General features: G+C 35.3%; 1 protein-coding gene across 1 annotated transcript in view; it reads left to right on the top strand.

Moving 5' to 3' along the window:
- The first annotated feature begins 10,928 nt into the window (after positions 1 to 10,928).
- LOC126764884 (sphingolipid delta(4)-desaturase DES1) overlaps positions 10,929 to 15,059 on the top strand; it is a 32,909-nt gene continuing 28,778 nt past the window's right edge. The window contains exon 1 of the mRNA XM_050482532.1: positions 10,929 to 11,463. Within this exon, the coding sequence (XP_050338489.1) occupies positions 11,066 to 11,463 (398 nt within the window). The 5' untranslated portion in view covers positions 10,929 to 11,065. The remainder of the gene's footprint in view (positions 11,464 to 15,059) is intronic.

Here is a 15,059-nt window from a genome sequence, read left to right as displayed (position 1 = left end):
GGTATCGAACGGCTCGGAGAGGTCATTCCCGATACTGACGGAGCTTATGGTGTTGCTCAACGTCAGTTTACACAGCCGTATTAGTTTTGCGGGGATATCAAATTCAGACATCGAGGTATAAAGGCAGCTCTTTTCATGCTGTTTACAATCGACAAAGAGGTGGTGTGAGTCGATTCTCCTTTAACGGGTCTTCTCCAAGATTTGGCGCATGGTGAATATCTGGTCGGTTGTTGATTTGCCAGGTCTAAAGCCACGCTGATAAGGTCCAATCAGTTTGTTGACGGTGGCCTTTAATCGTTCACACAATACGCTCGATAGAACCTTATACGCGATGTTGAGGAGGCTTATCCCACGGTATTTGGCGCAGATTGTGGGGTCTCTTTTTTTATGGATTGGGCATAGCACACTTAAATTCCAATCGTTGGGCATGCTTTCGTTCGACAGTTTGAATAGCTCGTCGGCAATCATTTGGCCCTCGCTGCTTTGTTTTCCTTTGACAAGTAATTGATATTCGAACTTGTTCATGGTCGAGCAATGGAACGTCTGCTCCATCGTCATCGATTGGGGAATCGGGTTCCGCTTCTCCTGGCGTTGTACTTTCACCAGCGAGGCGGCTGCCATTCATTAGGCTGGAGAAGTGTTCCCTCCATAATTCTAGTATGCTCTGGGCATCGGTCACTAGATCACCTTTTGGGGTTCTACAAGAATATGCTCCGGTCTTGAAACCTTCTGTTAGCTGCCGAATTTTTTGTGGAATTTTCGAGCATTACCCCTGTCGACCGGCTTGTCAAGCTGTGTGAATATTAAGATTTAGTAAATTAATGTATTTAGTATTGTAAATTATACGAAGTATAACAATATAAACCATATATAAGCCTTTCACCAAAAAAATAATGTTAATAAAGTAAATACCATATACATATAACTGTTACCAAAAATTGGTTGTGAAAGAAACTTTAGTTTGTATTTATACACTCGTGACGACACAAACCTTACCAATATACTTTATTAAATTTTTTTCGGACTTTTCGTTCGTTCGGGATTTTTTTCAATTTTTTTTTTTATGTTTTTAGTAAGCATAAGTAATCTCAATTATATTGTCTAAATATAATTTTAGTTTTTAATTTTTTACGTTTAATGAGTAAAACATAAATTAGCTTTTCTGTGCTTATACAAAAGCGGCTGATTTTATTGTTTTTGATGTGATACACCTATTAAACTTCGTGTTTCAATAAAAAAATAAAATAAAATTTCAATTTCAAAAATAGAGTAAATGAAATTAAATTAAAAAATATATTTTTTTCATCGCATGTCAGTCTCTCACATATCAAGTTCATTTTGTAAAGTTCACTATCTTTCAATTGATTTATCTGTAGCTAAATGTGTTTTGTTTTTAATTTATAATATTTTTAATTAATAACATATCATTCATTTATTTCTAAATAAAAAATTTATATATCGCAAAAAGTACCGCTACAAAATTTTGTCAAATATGCAGAATACTTGAAAATTGACTGGTAAGGTTTGCGTGGCCACGAGTGTTAATACCATGTGAAGAAAGTATCGGGAATTTATAAATGAAACGAAAATTGTTCAATCATCATCCAAATTTTTTTATCGTCTTCAAAGTAACATCCATTTGAAGCGATGAACAAGTGCCAACGCTTCTTCCAATCCATTTTTGATAGGCACTTTCCGGGAAGGCCTTCAGCTCTCGCGTCGAATTTGTGTTGATGTCTTCAATTGAGTCGAAGCGTGAAGCGAATAAGAAAAAGTCAAAGGGGGAATTACAGTGCTTGCTCAATGATATTTGTTGAGTGTTTTAACACAAATACGTAAAAATTGCTTGTAAAATTCGACAAACACTACTGAGGTCGACTGACATAAGCAGCTGCTGTAAACACACTGGTTGACAGATCGCGCTACTTTTTGGCGTCATAATTAAGGATGGTTGTACCAACCTAGGAAAAAATTTACCTGTCTTCTTTGTAAGCGGGAGATGAGAAGGGAAAAATTGGAAATAAAGAATTCCCGATACTTTCTAGAAAGGAAAAGTATAACTGTTGTGTATGAACATGCAAACTTTAAAAATTTATTAAATAAAATGATATGAAATAAAAATTTCAATTGTTTTATTTATAAGGAAAAAGTTGACTGACGATGAGTGGTGGTCAATGAATAACCAAACAAACGACCCAAACAAACAAAGTGTCGCGATGACCGGTGCACCAGTTTTCTATGACCAATGAATAGCGAAACAAATGACCTATCGACCAGTTTTCTATAAAACATGGGTGACCATAACAATAACCAAACAAACAATTTATTTATAAAAAAAATATTCACACGCTAACTATACATATATAGTATTAGTAATTTTAACAATTAGTTAAGTAAATATTGCAAAATAATTAAAACAAAATGATATAAAAGATGCTGAATTTTATTTAAAAGAATTGAATTCGTTAGAAGTAACAAATGGGTAACAAATAGAATGGCATATCGAGGTAACAGATATGCTAGTTACTGCCAACACGTTTCTATATTAAAGGTAGCAAACTTCTTCTTAATTGGCGTAGGCACCCCTTACGCGATTATAGCTAGGTACGTAGCGCCAATTGGATATTCCAAGCGAAGCCAGGTCCTTCTCCACTTGGTCCTTCAAACGGAGTGGATGTCTTCCTCTTCCTCTGTTTCCCCCGGCGGGTACTGCGTCGAATACTTTCAGAGCTGGAGCGTTTTCATCCATCCGGACAACATGACCTAGCCAGCGTAGCCGCCGTCTTTTAATTCGCTGAACTATGTCAATGTCGTCGTATATCTCCTACAGCTCATCGTTCAATCGAATGTGGTATTCGAAATGGCCAACGCGCAAAGGACCATAAATCTTTCGCAGAACTTTTCTCTCGAAAACTCGCAACGTCGACTCATCAGTTGTTGTCATCGTCCAGGCCTCTGCACCATATAGCAGGACGGTCATTATGAGTGACTTATAGAGTTTGGTTTTCGTCAACATCTGATAGTATTTAGCCGCCTTTGATCGTTGCACGGATACCACAGTAGAAGCAGTAGTAAATCTTTTCGTGATAGCTTTCTGGTGAATGGCGATAATATTGGATTTTCAGTAGAGCAACGCCGTACTGTATATATTGAGGTAAACATTAAATATTGTTATGTAATATAAATCAAAAATTATTTATTCATGATATATATTTTATTAATGGATGATTTAAACGTTATAATGTGCCATATTTCGTCCTTGAAACATTAATTTACTGATATTGAGATATTTTGTTAGTGAGTGACTATGTATAAAATGTGTCCCTGGTGTTAGATTTCTCGGTGGGGACTTTTCTACGGCATACAAAACTAATACGAAAACTTAAAAGTTCTCATTTCCTAAGCCAATCTTGTTTTTTAACTTCAAATCCGCTTATTTTATTTAAATAAATTATTTGTAAAATTATATTCATATATCTAAATGCGAATTCCTCCCAATTTTCTGTTGTAATGGCTAACCAATTTGTATGTATATGTCAAACGAAAGCTTATCTCCTAGGACAGTCCTACAAAAGCATGCAAAAGTTAAGAAATTCTTGAAACGTGTTCAACACTTAAAAAAAAAACAACTTTTATAACCAGTAACGTCCCAGTAAAATTTAAGAAACATGCAAAGTAATTCAAAATAATCACTTTAATGATGTAAATATTTCGATTATGTAATATCTATTTAAGAGTTCTTCATTTAAGCTTAGTACGCAGCTCTCAAGAAACGTAAAAACTTCATATAAAAAAACGCTTAAGAAACGGTTAAGAAATTTTCCTGCGATAAATTTATTTCTGCTAGTACGCAGCTCTCAAGAAATCTAGTACTAATTTTTGATACTTTTTTTCAGTAAAATGTGAAAATGGCAAACCTGGTTTTGCGAAGAAACATCAAATCAACAATTGTTTCTTTAAGGAAATTCAAATTCATCCTAAATTAGTTGAAATCATTATTATGAAGTATATTCCATTTTGAAATGTTGTATAAAACCTACCAATCATCAACAACACTTCTTAAGTCTCAATGAAAATATTTATGTTACCATACACATACACACATACATATTACGCACAAAGTTTGTTTTCTTTGTTTATTCTTCTCTCTTCTAATGTAGATCATTCACAATGCGTAACCAGCTGTCAAAATTACTTAAGAAATAATGTATTTTTTTTCTTGAGCAATTACTTGAGAGCTGCGTACCAACCTTTAAACTTGAAAATTTTTAATGTTGCTTAAATACTAACACGACCCCATAATGACCATGAAAGTAAGGGAAAAAGTGTTACACAACATCCTACGGTTTTCTGGATTTGAGTATATAGTTGTAAACAAATCGAACTTTCCTAACTTGTTTCAAATTATATTTGAGAAAACCCCATCTTAGGCCAAGAAGACTTAAAATGTTGTATACAAATATCCACGATTTTTGAATCTATATATTCAGGGGGTGTTTTACTATTTTGCCAATACTGCATTGCTTTTCTCAAATTGCTAAGTTCGGAAACATTTAATAATATTGTTACAAAAGTAGTATTAAGTTTGGTACCACGTGTGTTTGTATTGCTAAATGCATTTCTTATTGTAAACATTGGGCGCCGCTGTTGTCTGTTTGTCTACATAAACAATAGCTGATGTATATGGAATGCATAGCATTACGTGTGTTTGTCTTGCCATATGCATTCCTCATTGTAGGCATTTGGCGCCACGATTGTCTCGTTGTCTACTACTAATTGCCAGATGCAATATTCGAAAAGGACACGTCGGCATCATCGAGGAGTACGTGGCTATATAAGCCATGGCAGCGCCAACGTAACGATCCAGTGCTAAAAGTAAACTGCTACTCGTATAGTGAATAAAGAGATATTGTTTGAATTAAACGGTTGTTTTAGTTTTATTTGTCAATCCTTGCTACGAACCTTAGAAAAGTAAATTCGTAACAATTGGTGTCAGAAGTGGGATTGTCAAATAATCCAAATTCAAAATGGTTAAATTCGGGGAATTGAGAATTCAGCAGTTTAAAAAGGAACTGGAGCAGCGTAATTTGCCGATAAGTGGACAAAAGGCGGATCTGCAGGCACGATTACGTGAAGCAATGGAAGCGGATGGAATTAATGTGGACGAATTCGAATTTGATGGCCCAGGAACTTCTACAAAGTTAGAAGAAAAAGTAGAAGAAGAACGAACATCATCAAGTGTAGACATGAACATGCTGTTAGTGGCTATTAAGCAAATGGCAGAAAATGCAGTGCAAACAGAAAATCGTCTGACACAGCAAATGACACAAATAGCTGAAAATACATCGCAGTTAGAGTCTCGCCTTACACAACAAATGACTGAAAATAATACGCAGCTAGAAAATCGTTTGGTACAACAGATTGCAGAAAATACTACACAAGTACAAAAACAAGTGTAAGAGAAATTTTCAAAATTTGAAGACGAATTAAGCACGTTAAAAAATGACGAAGAAAATTTAAAATCAGAAGTTCTTCAATTGAGTAATCGTATGCGAGAACTGCAACTGCATGGCCCTGCACCATCAACAAATAATCCAAGATTGAAGGCACCCACATTCGATGGAAGTATTTCATTTCAAATTTTCAAACTTCAGTTTGAAAAGACAGCAATGGCCAATAACTGGAATGCAGCGGACAAAGTGGCGTCCTTGCTTGTATCATTAAAAGGACCTGCGGCAGAAATCCTTCAGACTATTCCAGATTGTGAACGGGACAACTATGAGGCATTGATGAGTGCGGTAGAAAGACGATATGGTAGTGAGCACCGGAAACAAATTTACCAGATCGAACTGCAAAATAGGGGTCAGAAGACGAACGAGTCATTACAAGAGTTCGCAACTGAAATAGAACGACTGGCTCATTTGGCAAATGCAGATGCACCTGTGGATTACATTGAGAGGGTGAAAATTCAAAGTTTCATAAATAGAATTCGTGATGTGGACACCAAACGCGCCACATATGCATTGCCAAAAAGAACGTTTGCTGAAACGGTTTCGCACGCCCTCACACAGGAAACAGCTTCTCTACTAAGTAAACCAGCACACAAAGTACAAAGAGTTGAAATGGAACAACCGGCGCTGATGGAAGAAATATTGAATACTCTGAAGACAATTGCTACACCGCGAGTAAATACAACAGGCAGATGTTTCAACTGTGGAAAAGCGGGTCACTTTGCTCGAAATTGCAATATAAAAGTAAACCCATCAAAACGGAAACAACCAACAGATAACGAGGAAAGAGTATCCACTTCTCACAAGTCGTTAAACTAAAACGGAACAGTTCAAAGGGGCGTGAACTGGTTCCCACAACTATTTGCCCCGCCATCTCGATATCACAAATAGGTCGCCATGTCAACAATCTTACTATCAACGGTATCGTACATGGACGACTGTCAACGCTTACTTTGGATACTGGTGCCACACATTCAATTATCCGACCGGATGTGATAAGAGGAACGGTTGAACCATTAGTCGGTTGCAGGCTTCGAACGGCCACCGGGGAGGAAGCAGCTGTTGCGGGAAAAGTGTTTTGCGAAGTGATGGTTGGTACCCTGGTAGTTAATCACACCTTCATCGTAGCAGAAATCACGGATGAAATTATAATGGGAGTAGATTTCATGATTGATCACGGGGTTACCTTGGATTTAAACAAGCAACTGCTGTTTTGTCAGAACATGGAGATGACTATAAACACCGGATATGTGACCAACGTTGAAAGTAAGAGGGTGATTGTTGATGATAATCAGAGTATTCCACCAAAATCTGAGGCGATTGTATGGGCTAAAGTGAATGGAGGAGGTGGGACTGAGGAATTATGGATTGTGGAACCAGCAAAAATAGATACACCCATATTGGTAGGAAGAACACTGGTGAAAACTAGAGAAGACGCTACCATTCCGGTCAGAGTAGTGAATGAATTCAACACGCCTATAAGTCTGAAGAAAGGAGCAGTAATTGGACAGTGCCAGAATATAAGTGCAATAGCACGATGCGAATCGTCACAACAGAAGCCTACTATTGAGCCACAGCAGATAAGTCCTACACTCCTAAACAATTTGCTGAACGAGGTGCATGGAAATGAAAAATTAAATGCAGAAAAACTATTAGAAAAATACGCATCCATATTTGCAAACGAAGGAAACAACAAAGGAAGAACCGGCATTGTCAAACATCACATAAATACCGGAGACGCTAAACCAATCCGACAAGCTCCGCGTAGGGTTCCACTAGCAAAACGTGAGGATGCCAACAAAATTATTGAAGACATGCACAAAAACGGTGTAATCGAACCTTCAATAAGTCCATGGAGCTCACCTATCGTCTTAGTTAAAAAGAAAGATGGTAGCACCCGTTTCTGCGTCGATTATAGGAAGTTGAATGATGTCACAAAGAAAGACAGTTATCCTCTACCGAGAATCGACGATACATTAGACACCTTGTCTGGAGCGAAATGGTTTTCTACATTAGATCTACAAAGTGAATATTGGCAAGTCGAGATTGATGAATGTGACCGTGAAAAGACCGCTTTCAGTATGGGCGACGGGTTATGGGAATTCTCTGTGATGCCATTTGGGTTATGTAATGCGCCTGCAACGTTCGAGCGACTGATGGAACATGTGTTAAAAGGACTCAACTGGAAGACATGTTCGGTGTATCTTGATGACATTATCATCATGGGAAAAAGTTTTGATGATCATCTGAAAAATCTAGAGGAAGTCTTTCAGCGAATAGCATCAGCCGGATTACGCTTGAATCCCAAAAAGTGTTCATTATTGAAGAAGCAGGTCTCATATCTCGGACATAAAGTGTCAACTGAGGGGATTCACACCGAGGAGGGAAAAATAAAAGCAGTTAAAGATTGGCCTCGACCCACCAACATACATGAACTCCGCAGCTTCCTCGGCTTATGCACGTATTACCGCCGTTTTGTACATGGATTTGCGAACGTGGCTAGAAGTTTACATGATTTAACAAAGAAGAATCGCCCGTTTGTACGGCAGTTGGAACAAGAAAAAGCGTTTGAGCAGCTTAAAGAACTACTTTGTACGGCGCCGATGTTAGCTTATCCAATACCTGGAAAGAAATTCATCCTGGATACAGATGCGAGCGCTTATGGCATTGGAGGTGTCCTGTCTCAGCTCATCGACGGGCAAGAAAGAGTAATTGGGTATTACAGCAGAGTGCTCGGGAAACCAGAGAAAAACTACTGTGTGACGCGAAAAGAACTACTAGCTGTGGTGGAATGTGTAAAACATTTCCACAAGTATTTGTATGGGCAACGATTCTTGCTAAGGACTGATCATGCAGCATTAAAATGGTTATTACAGTTTAAGAATTACAGAATTACGACTTCGAAACAGAACACCGAGAGGGGATTCACCACAAAAATGCGGATGCATTATCACGTCGCCCTTGTCCACTGGAATGCAAACTTTGCATCGGGACGATTAGGCTTAAGTGGAGGGCAGTGTTACAAAAGTAGTATTAAGTTTTGTACCACGTGTGTTTGTATTGCTAAATGCATTTCTTATTGTAAACATTGGGCGCCGCGGTTATCTGTTTGTCCACTCATAACATGAACAACAGCTGCATGTATATGGAATGCATAGCATCATTATATGTGTTTGTCTTGCTATATGCATTCCTCATTGTAGGCATTTGGCGCCACGATTGTCTCGTTGTCTACTACTAATTGCCAGATGCAATATTCGAAAAGGACACGTCGGCATCAGCGAGGAGTGCGTGGCTATATAAGCCGTAGCAGCGCCAACGTAACGATCCAGTGCTAAAAGTAAACTGCTACTAGTATAGTGAATGAAGAGATATTATTTGAATTAAACGGTTGTTTTAGTTTTATTTGTCAATCCTTGATACGAACCTTAGAAAAGTAAATTCGTAACAATATTTTGATACAATAAATAATATTTATGGCCAAAGAATATTCTTAATGTTATAAATTTTAGAACAATAAATTAATACTATGTTAGGACCCGACATCGAAAACATGTTTTGGTGGGAACAACTGGGGTCGAATCGTTACATCCGTATACGGATCGGCAAACATACGAAAGAAAATTACGTGACACGTCAATCGTATGCGGTGATTGGCATTATGGCATACGATAGCAAACGGATCGTAATGTATTTTCAATTTACAATAGTTTTTAAATTCCACATTGCTTTGGATCGTATTTTTAGGTCACAATAGATGTAGAACTGTCAAAACTGTTGGGAAATTTTCAATAAACTAACAAAAGCTAATTAAATATCAAAATTCATCCAACTTTGTTTCTTTATTTGAGTTCTAGTGAAAGTGATGAGCATAGCTAAGAGATCGTAGCAATAGCGTAGGTATAAAAAAAAATTCTGAATCCTTTTTAACAAAATTTTCTCTGTAAATGTATCGTTGAACAAAGCATTGGATTCTTAAAAAGACGGTGAAGAATTTTAGGATATGGCATGAGAGGAAGGTATCACCCCACGAAAGTGGAAGATTTGCTAACGTTTGTGAGGCATTACATAACATCTGCATAAAATTTACAATAAGTTACGACCCTCAAAATTGCGATTCTTATCACACACCAAGAATGATAGAATACAAGATTACGACAACCGCCATTATGAAACGTCATAGTTACGTGTTGAGAAGAAGAAGAGTGAAAAACTGTCAAATGGCTTGCAAATTGTAAACAGAAAAGTAAACACTTTTGTAAATTCGCAAAATATTATTAATTCTTTCGATTTTAATAAAAAGTTTTAGTGAAGCGATTGAATATTGTTGAGTGAAAAGATTTGAATCATTTCTAAAGAAATATATCGGCCTATTGATAATAAAATTGTCTATTAAGTTGTGATTCAAATGGAGAAGACGTTTCTTGTGTTGTATATAAATATATACATATATTATAAGTTCAGATGTATCAGATGTATGAAATTATGATAAAAGAATTGTGAAATTATTAATTTAGTATTAAATATATCATTTCTTTTGCAAAATAACACCAATTTTTTGGCAACTTTTAAATCGGCCGGAAAATTGAAAAAACTCGTTTTCGATCCTTTAATTGCATAATAATTATTACAACAAGCCACTGCACATTTCATTTTAAAAAATTAATATATTTATGCTTAGAAATTTAAATAAATACAACAGTACACTTACACTGGTTTTCTTCATTTGAACAATTTCCACACATGCTACTCTATTTATTGTGGATGTGCCTAAAACTAATTATATACATATTTTCTCGCAACAATATTCTAAACATTCCACTGAAATTTTTCCTGCAAATACGAATGAATTAATATTATTTTGGGAATTTCAAAAAGTGTTTACTTTTCTGTTTACAATTTGTATGCATTTCTATGCTTGTTCGTCTCACCGCGTAAGTGTGACGTCACGAAATTGTTGCACAATGTATTTGTTTTTGTAAGAATTGTCAAGAGCTAAACCGAAAAAACTAACTGTAAACTAGTGTCGTAATCTTGTATTCTATCATTCTTGATCACACACAAGAAATGGACACCGGGGTAGCCAACCGCTTCACCGCAATCGACCAAACGATAAGAGATCAAATAAAGTATTCTTTAATAAACTAAATTCAAAAATTTATATGCCCTTAACCTTGTAAATAATTTTATTTTTATTGTCAACTAAAATACAAAAATTTTGTTCATATAAATAACTTTTTTTTTTAAATTTTTATTAAGACATTCCATTCATTCGGTTTATTTAATAAGTACAGAGTTGATATATATTGAACTCGCGATCCCTCATGCAATAATACGGATCATGATCCAAATATCACAATAAACATTGAACGTGTGGCAGGCGGCCGTAAGAAAATTTAACAATTGGTGAAGTTCTACATATATGTATAGTGAAGAACTTTATCTTTAGAGTGGGGTTAGTTAAGAAAAAATTAGTCATTTTTATGCGGGTTTTTACATTGTATCGTTCTTTTGTAATATGCCTTAAGTGGGGCTGTGCATTTTGATGAGTAAATATGGGTCAAAAGGTTTCACGAACTGATTTTGAATGGGTTTACACAGAAGAACCCCACGCGTCTCGTCGCAAAATAATTTTGGAAAAGTATCCTCAAATAAAAAAACTATTTGGATATGATCCAAAATTCAAATGGGTTGCCAGTAGCATGGTAATGTTACAAATCTTGGCATTGTTTTTTGTAAAGGATTTTTCTTGGCTTTTATTATTAATAGCAGCTTATTGTTTCGGAGGTATATTAAACCATTCGCTTATGCTGGCGGTACATGAAATTTCACATAATTTGGCTTTTGGACACAGCCGTCCTATGCATAACCGCATTTTGGGCTTTATATGCAACCTTCCCATAGGATTACCCATGTCAATATCTTTTCGTAAATATCACCTGGAGCACCATAGGTGAGTTATAGCTTTAAAGATATAATTCAAATATGTCATTTAATAACATCAAACATAATTTTGAAAAATTTATTCATTTCAAAATGAAATAATATTCCGATTGGTTGATTTGCTTTCTGTAAAATACTTATTTCATACGAAGGCACGATTCCGATTACTTTGGCGGAGGGGTAAAAACCGAATTTCCGTATAAATAAAGTATGTGCGGATAGGGGAGCTTCTCCAGAGAAGAAATATCCAAAAATAATATAAAATAACTTTTATTTTTTAAAATATTCACGATTAAAAGTTCAAAAATTTGCACTAATAACACATGGTATTTCTCTATGTTTCACTAATTTTTTTCACGTTTTTCACTCTGTATATTTAAATATACACTCTAAGCATTGAAATAAGTTCACATTTCACTTTTATTTTGCTATATTTTACCTAAATTTATTAATTTAAAAATCACTTAGCACACTCATCGTTGAGAAGGTTAGATTGTTTACATTTATGAGGAAAACGAGCCTTGCCACATCTTAAACAGCAAATATGTAGGATTTAAAAAAATTTTTTTTTTGGTTTATCGCGTGATTCTTTTTTCTATATTAACTATAAAAAAAATACTTTCTACATATGTATATGTGAATTATGTGACTGAAGTACTTTCGCGAAGTACTCCTTTCTGCGTTGGCGGCCTTCGCCCGCGCTTTAAAGAAATAACCCTGGTCGAGCGAATACCCGGCGTTAAAATAAAAAATATATTGAGTTTCCTTAAAAAGTGGTTATATTTTTTGGTTATCTTGCACTGATTTTGAAACAAAATTTGAGTTTTCGTTATAAAATGGTTAAATTTTTGGTTATTATATCTGTCAGCGCTTTACATTTATTTTTAATAATACATTGTTTTGTATATTAGGTGACAATAATAATATTAATAATATTTTTATATAATATTACTTATTTTTTATTAAATTAAATAAAGAACATATCCACATGAATGGATAGAGGAATTTTTCGGAAAAATGGCATTTCAGCGAATTTCCTTATTATCACATGGCAGCGCTCCATTTCGTAGTAATTTTTAGCACACACATGGTGTTCACTACGAGTGTAAAATGTAATTTTTAAAATAAAGATTTCTTCGGTAAAAAAAACTGTTAAAAGTGTAAAATGTGGATTTATTTAAAAGTTTATAGTTTAAATTAATTATTTTGAAGTGAAAAATGTGAGTAAAATGTGTTTAATGTGGTAAAATAGCTTGTTGAAATGTTCGAATTTTGGAAATTTTTGAACTTTAAGGACGAATATCTCGTAAACTAAGCGTTTGCGGTATTTTTTAATCAGGAAGACTTCCTCTTTCCAACGATACCTTCAAATCGCGGCGCCAAAGAAATCGGAATTGTGCCTAAGGTATGGTTGTTCTTTACCGCGCTCTAAAACAATAACCCTAGTCGAGCGATTTCCCGGGGGGACTGAAGTACTTTCGCATAGTACTCCTGCGTTAAAAAAAATTGAGTTTTCGTTATAAAGTGGTTGTATTTTTTGGTTATCATGCACTCATGTTGAAACAAAATTTGAGGTTTCTTTTTAAAATGGTTAAATTTTGGTTATTATATCTGTCAGCGATTTCCATTTATTTTTGATAATACGTGGTTTTGTGTTTTAGGTGACAATAAATATAATATTATTATATAATATTACTAATACATGTTTGTTTAATAAATTTAAAAAAGAAAATATCTATATGCATGGATAGAGGATTTTTTGCGAAAAAGAGGAATTTCAGCGAATTGTCTTATCATCACATGGCAGCGCAAATGATGTTCACTACTAGTGTAAAATGTAATTTTTAAAATAAAGATTTCTTAGGTAAAAAACCTGCTGAAAGTGTAAAATGTGGATTTATTTAAAAGTTTATAGTTTAATTTAATTAATTTGAAGTGAAACATGTGAGTAAAGTGTGTTTAATGTGGTAAAATAGCTTGTTGAAATGTTCGAATTTTGAGAATTTTTGAACTTTAAGGTCGAATATCTCGTAAACTAAGCTTTTTCGATACCTATAACCATATATATTTTTATACTCTCGCAGCAAAGTTGGGTTGGCTTTAGTATACCATCTCAGGATTTCGGGAATAAAATGGGTATGGTCGGATAGAGGAGATTCTCCAGATCACGAATATATATGGTTATAAAGTGTCAACTAAGCCATAAATAAAGATATTAAAGTGAAATTTGGCACAAAGGATCGCACTAGGGAGGGGCATATTTGGACGTAATTTTTTAGGAAAACTAAGTTTTTCTACTGAGTTTTTTGTGCATATCTCGGAAACTACTATAGCTATGTCAACCAAACTCTATAAATCGTTTCCTGCAGGCATTTCCATATATAGTTCAAAAATGGAAGAAATCGGATAATAACCACGCCCACCTCCCATACAAATTGAAAATCACTAAAAGTCCGTTAACCGACTAACAAAAAACGACAGAAACACTAAATTTTCCGGAAGAAATGGCAGAAGGAAACTGCACCTAGCCTTTTTTCAAAAATTAAAAACGGGCGTGGCGTCGCCCACTTATGGACCAAAAACCATATCTCACAAACTACACCGATTTTAATGAAATTCGTAATATAATATTTTCTTAACACCCTGATGACATGTACGAAATATGGGTGAAATCGGTTCACAACCATGCCTTCTTCCAATATAACGCTATTTTGAATTCCATCTGATGCCTTCTCTGTATAATATATACATTAGGAATCAATGATGATAGCGGAGTAAAACTTTACCCAAATACGGTATTTGAAAAATATGTAAATGACTGATAATGAAATCTTGATTATCACTTTATCATGCGAGAGTAAAAAATGTTCGGTGACACCCGGACCCAGCCCTTCTTTACTTGTTTAATCATGAGGACTTCCTCTTTCCAACGATACTTTCAAATCGCGGCGCCAAAGAAATCGGAATTGTGCCCATACGAAATAAAGGGAAACTTTAGTATACCATCCCACGATTTCAGGGTTACAAGTGGGGTAAATGTTCAGGAGAGCGGCTTTTCCGAAAACGTGCACCAATTTTCACGGGAAATGTCTTAAAATTCGTGTTTTTGATTCCAATTTACGAATATATATGGCGCGTTGGCTATATAATGTATATATATTTTCGGGATCTGGAGAACGTCACCTTTCCAATGATACCCATTTTACCCCCGAAATCCGGGGATGCTATTCTAAATCGCAGCCAAGAATTCTATGCGGAAAACTAATGTGTTGTGGCGAATGAAACACCAGAATTATAAAAAAATTACAAATTATTTATTGAAGAACACTTGTATTCTTGTTGGCGTCTGTATAATGAGTGACGCTTCTTAAAACTAAAAACTAAGAATTAAGAATTCAGTTGAAACTGAAATTTCAAGAATGTACAGAGAATGAATAACTGACAAACAGTGTTGCCATATGTGAGTGCCCACAGTACTCCCCCCAAATAAAGACTTGCTGGACTTTGTTGAGTTTCAATATCAGATCCTAGCGCGGGTGCAAATGTTGCAGGTACTTCGGTGCATAGGTAGGCTGGTTGATGTACGTGGCGAATTCATTGGCTCGG

This window comes from Bactrocera neohumeralis, unplaced genomic scaffold (genome assembly GCF_024586455.1).
Source record: "Bactrocera neohumeralis isolate Rockhampton unplaced genomic scaffold, APGP_CSIRO_Bneo_wtdbg2-racon-allhic-juicebox.fasta_v2 cluster10, whole genome shotgun sequence".
Lineage (NCBI taxonomy): Eukaryota > Metazoa > Arthropoda > Insecta > Diptera > Tephritidae > Bactrocera > Bactrocera neohumeralis.
The sequence above is the reverse complement of the archived record's forward strand: the minus strand, read 5'-3'. Positions and strand labels throughout refer to the sequence as shown.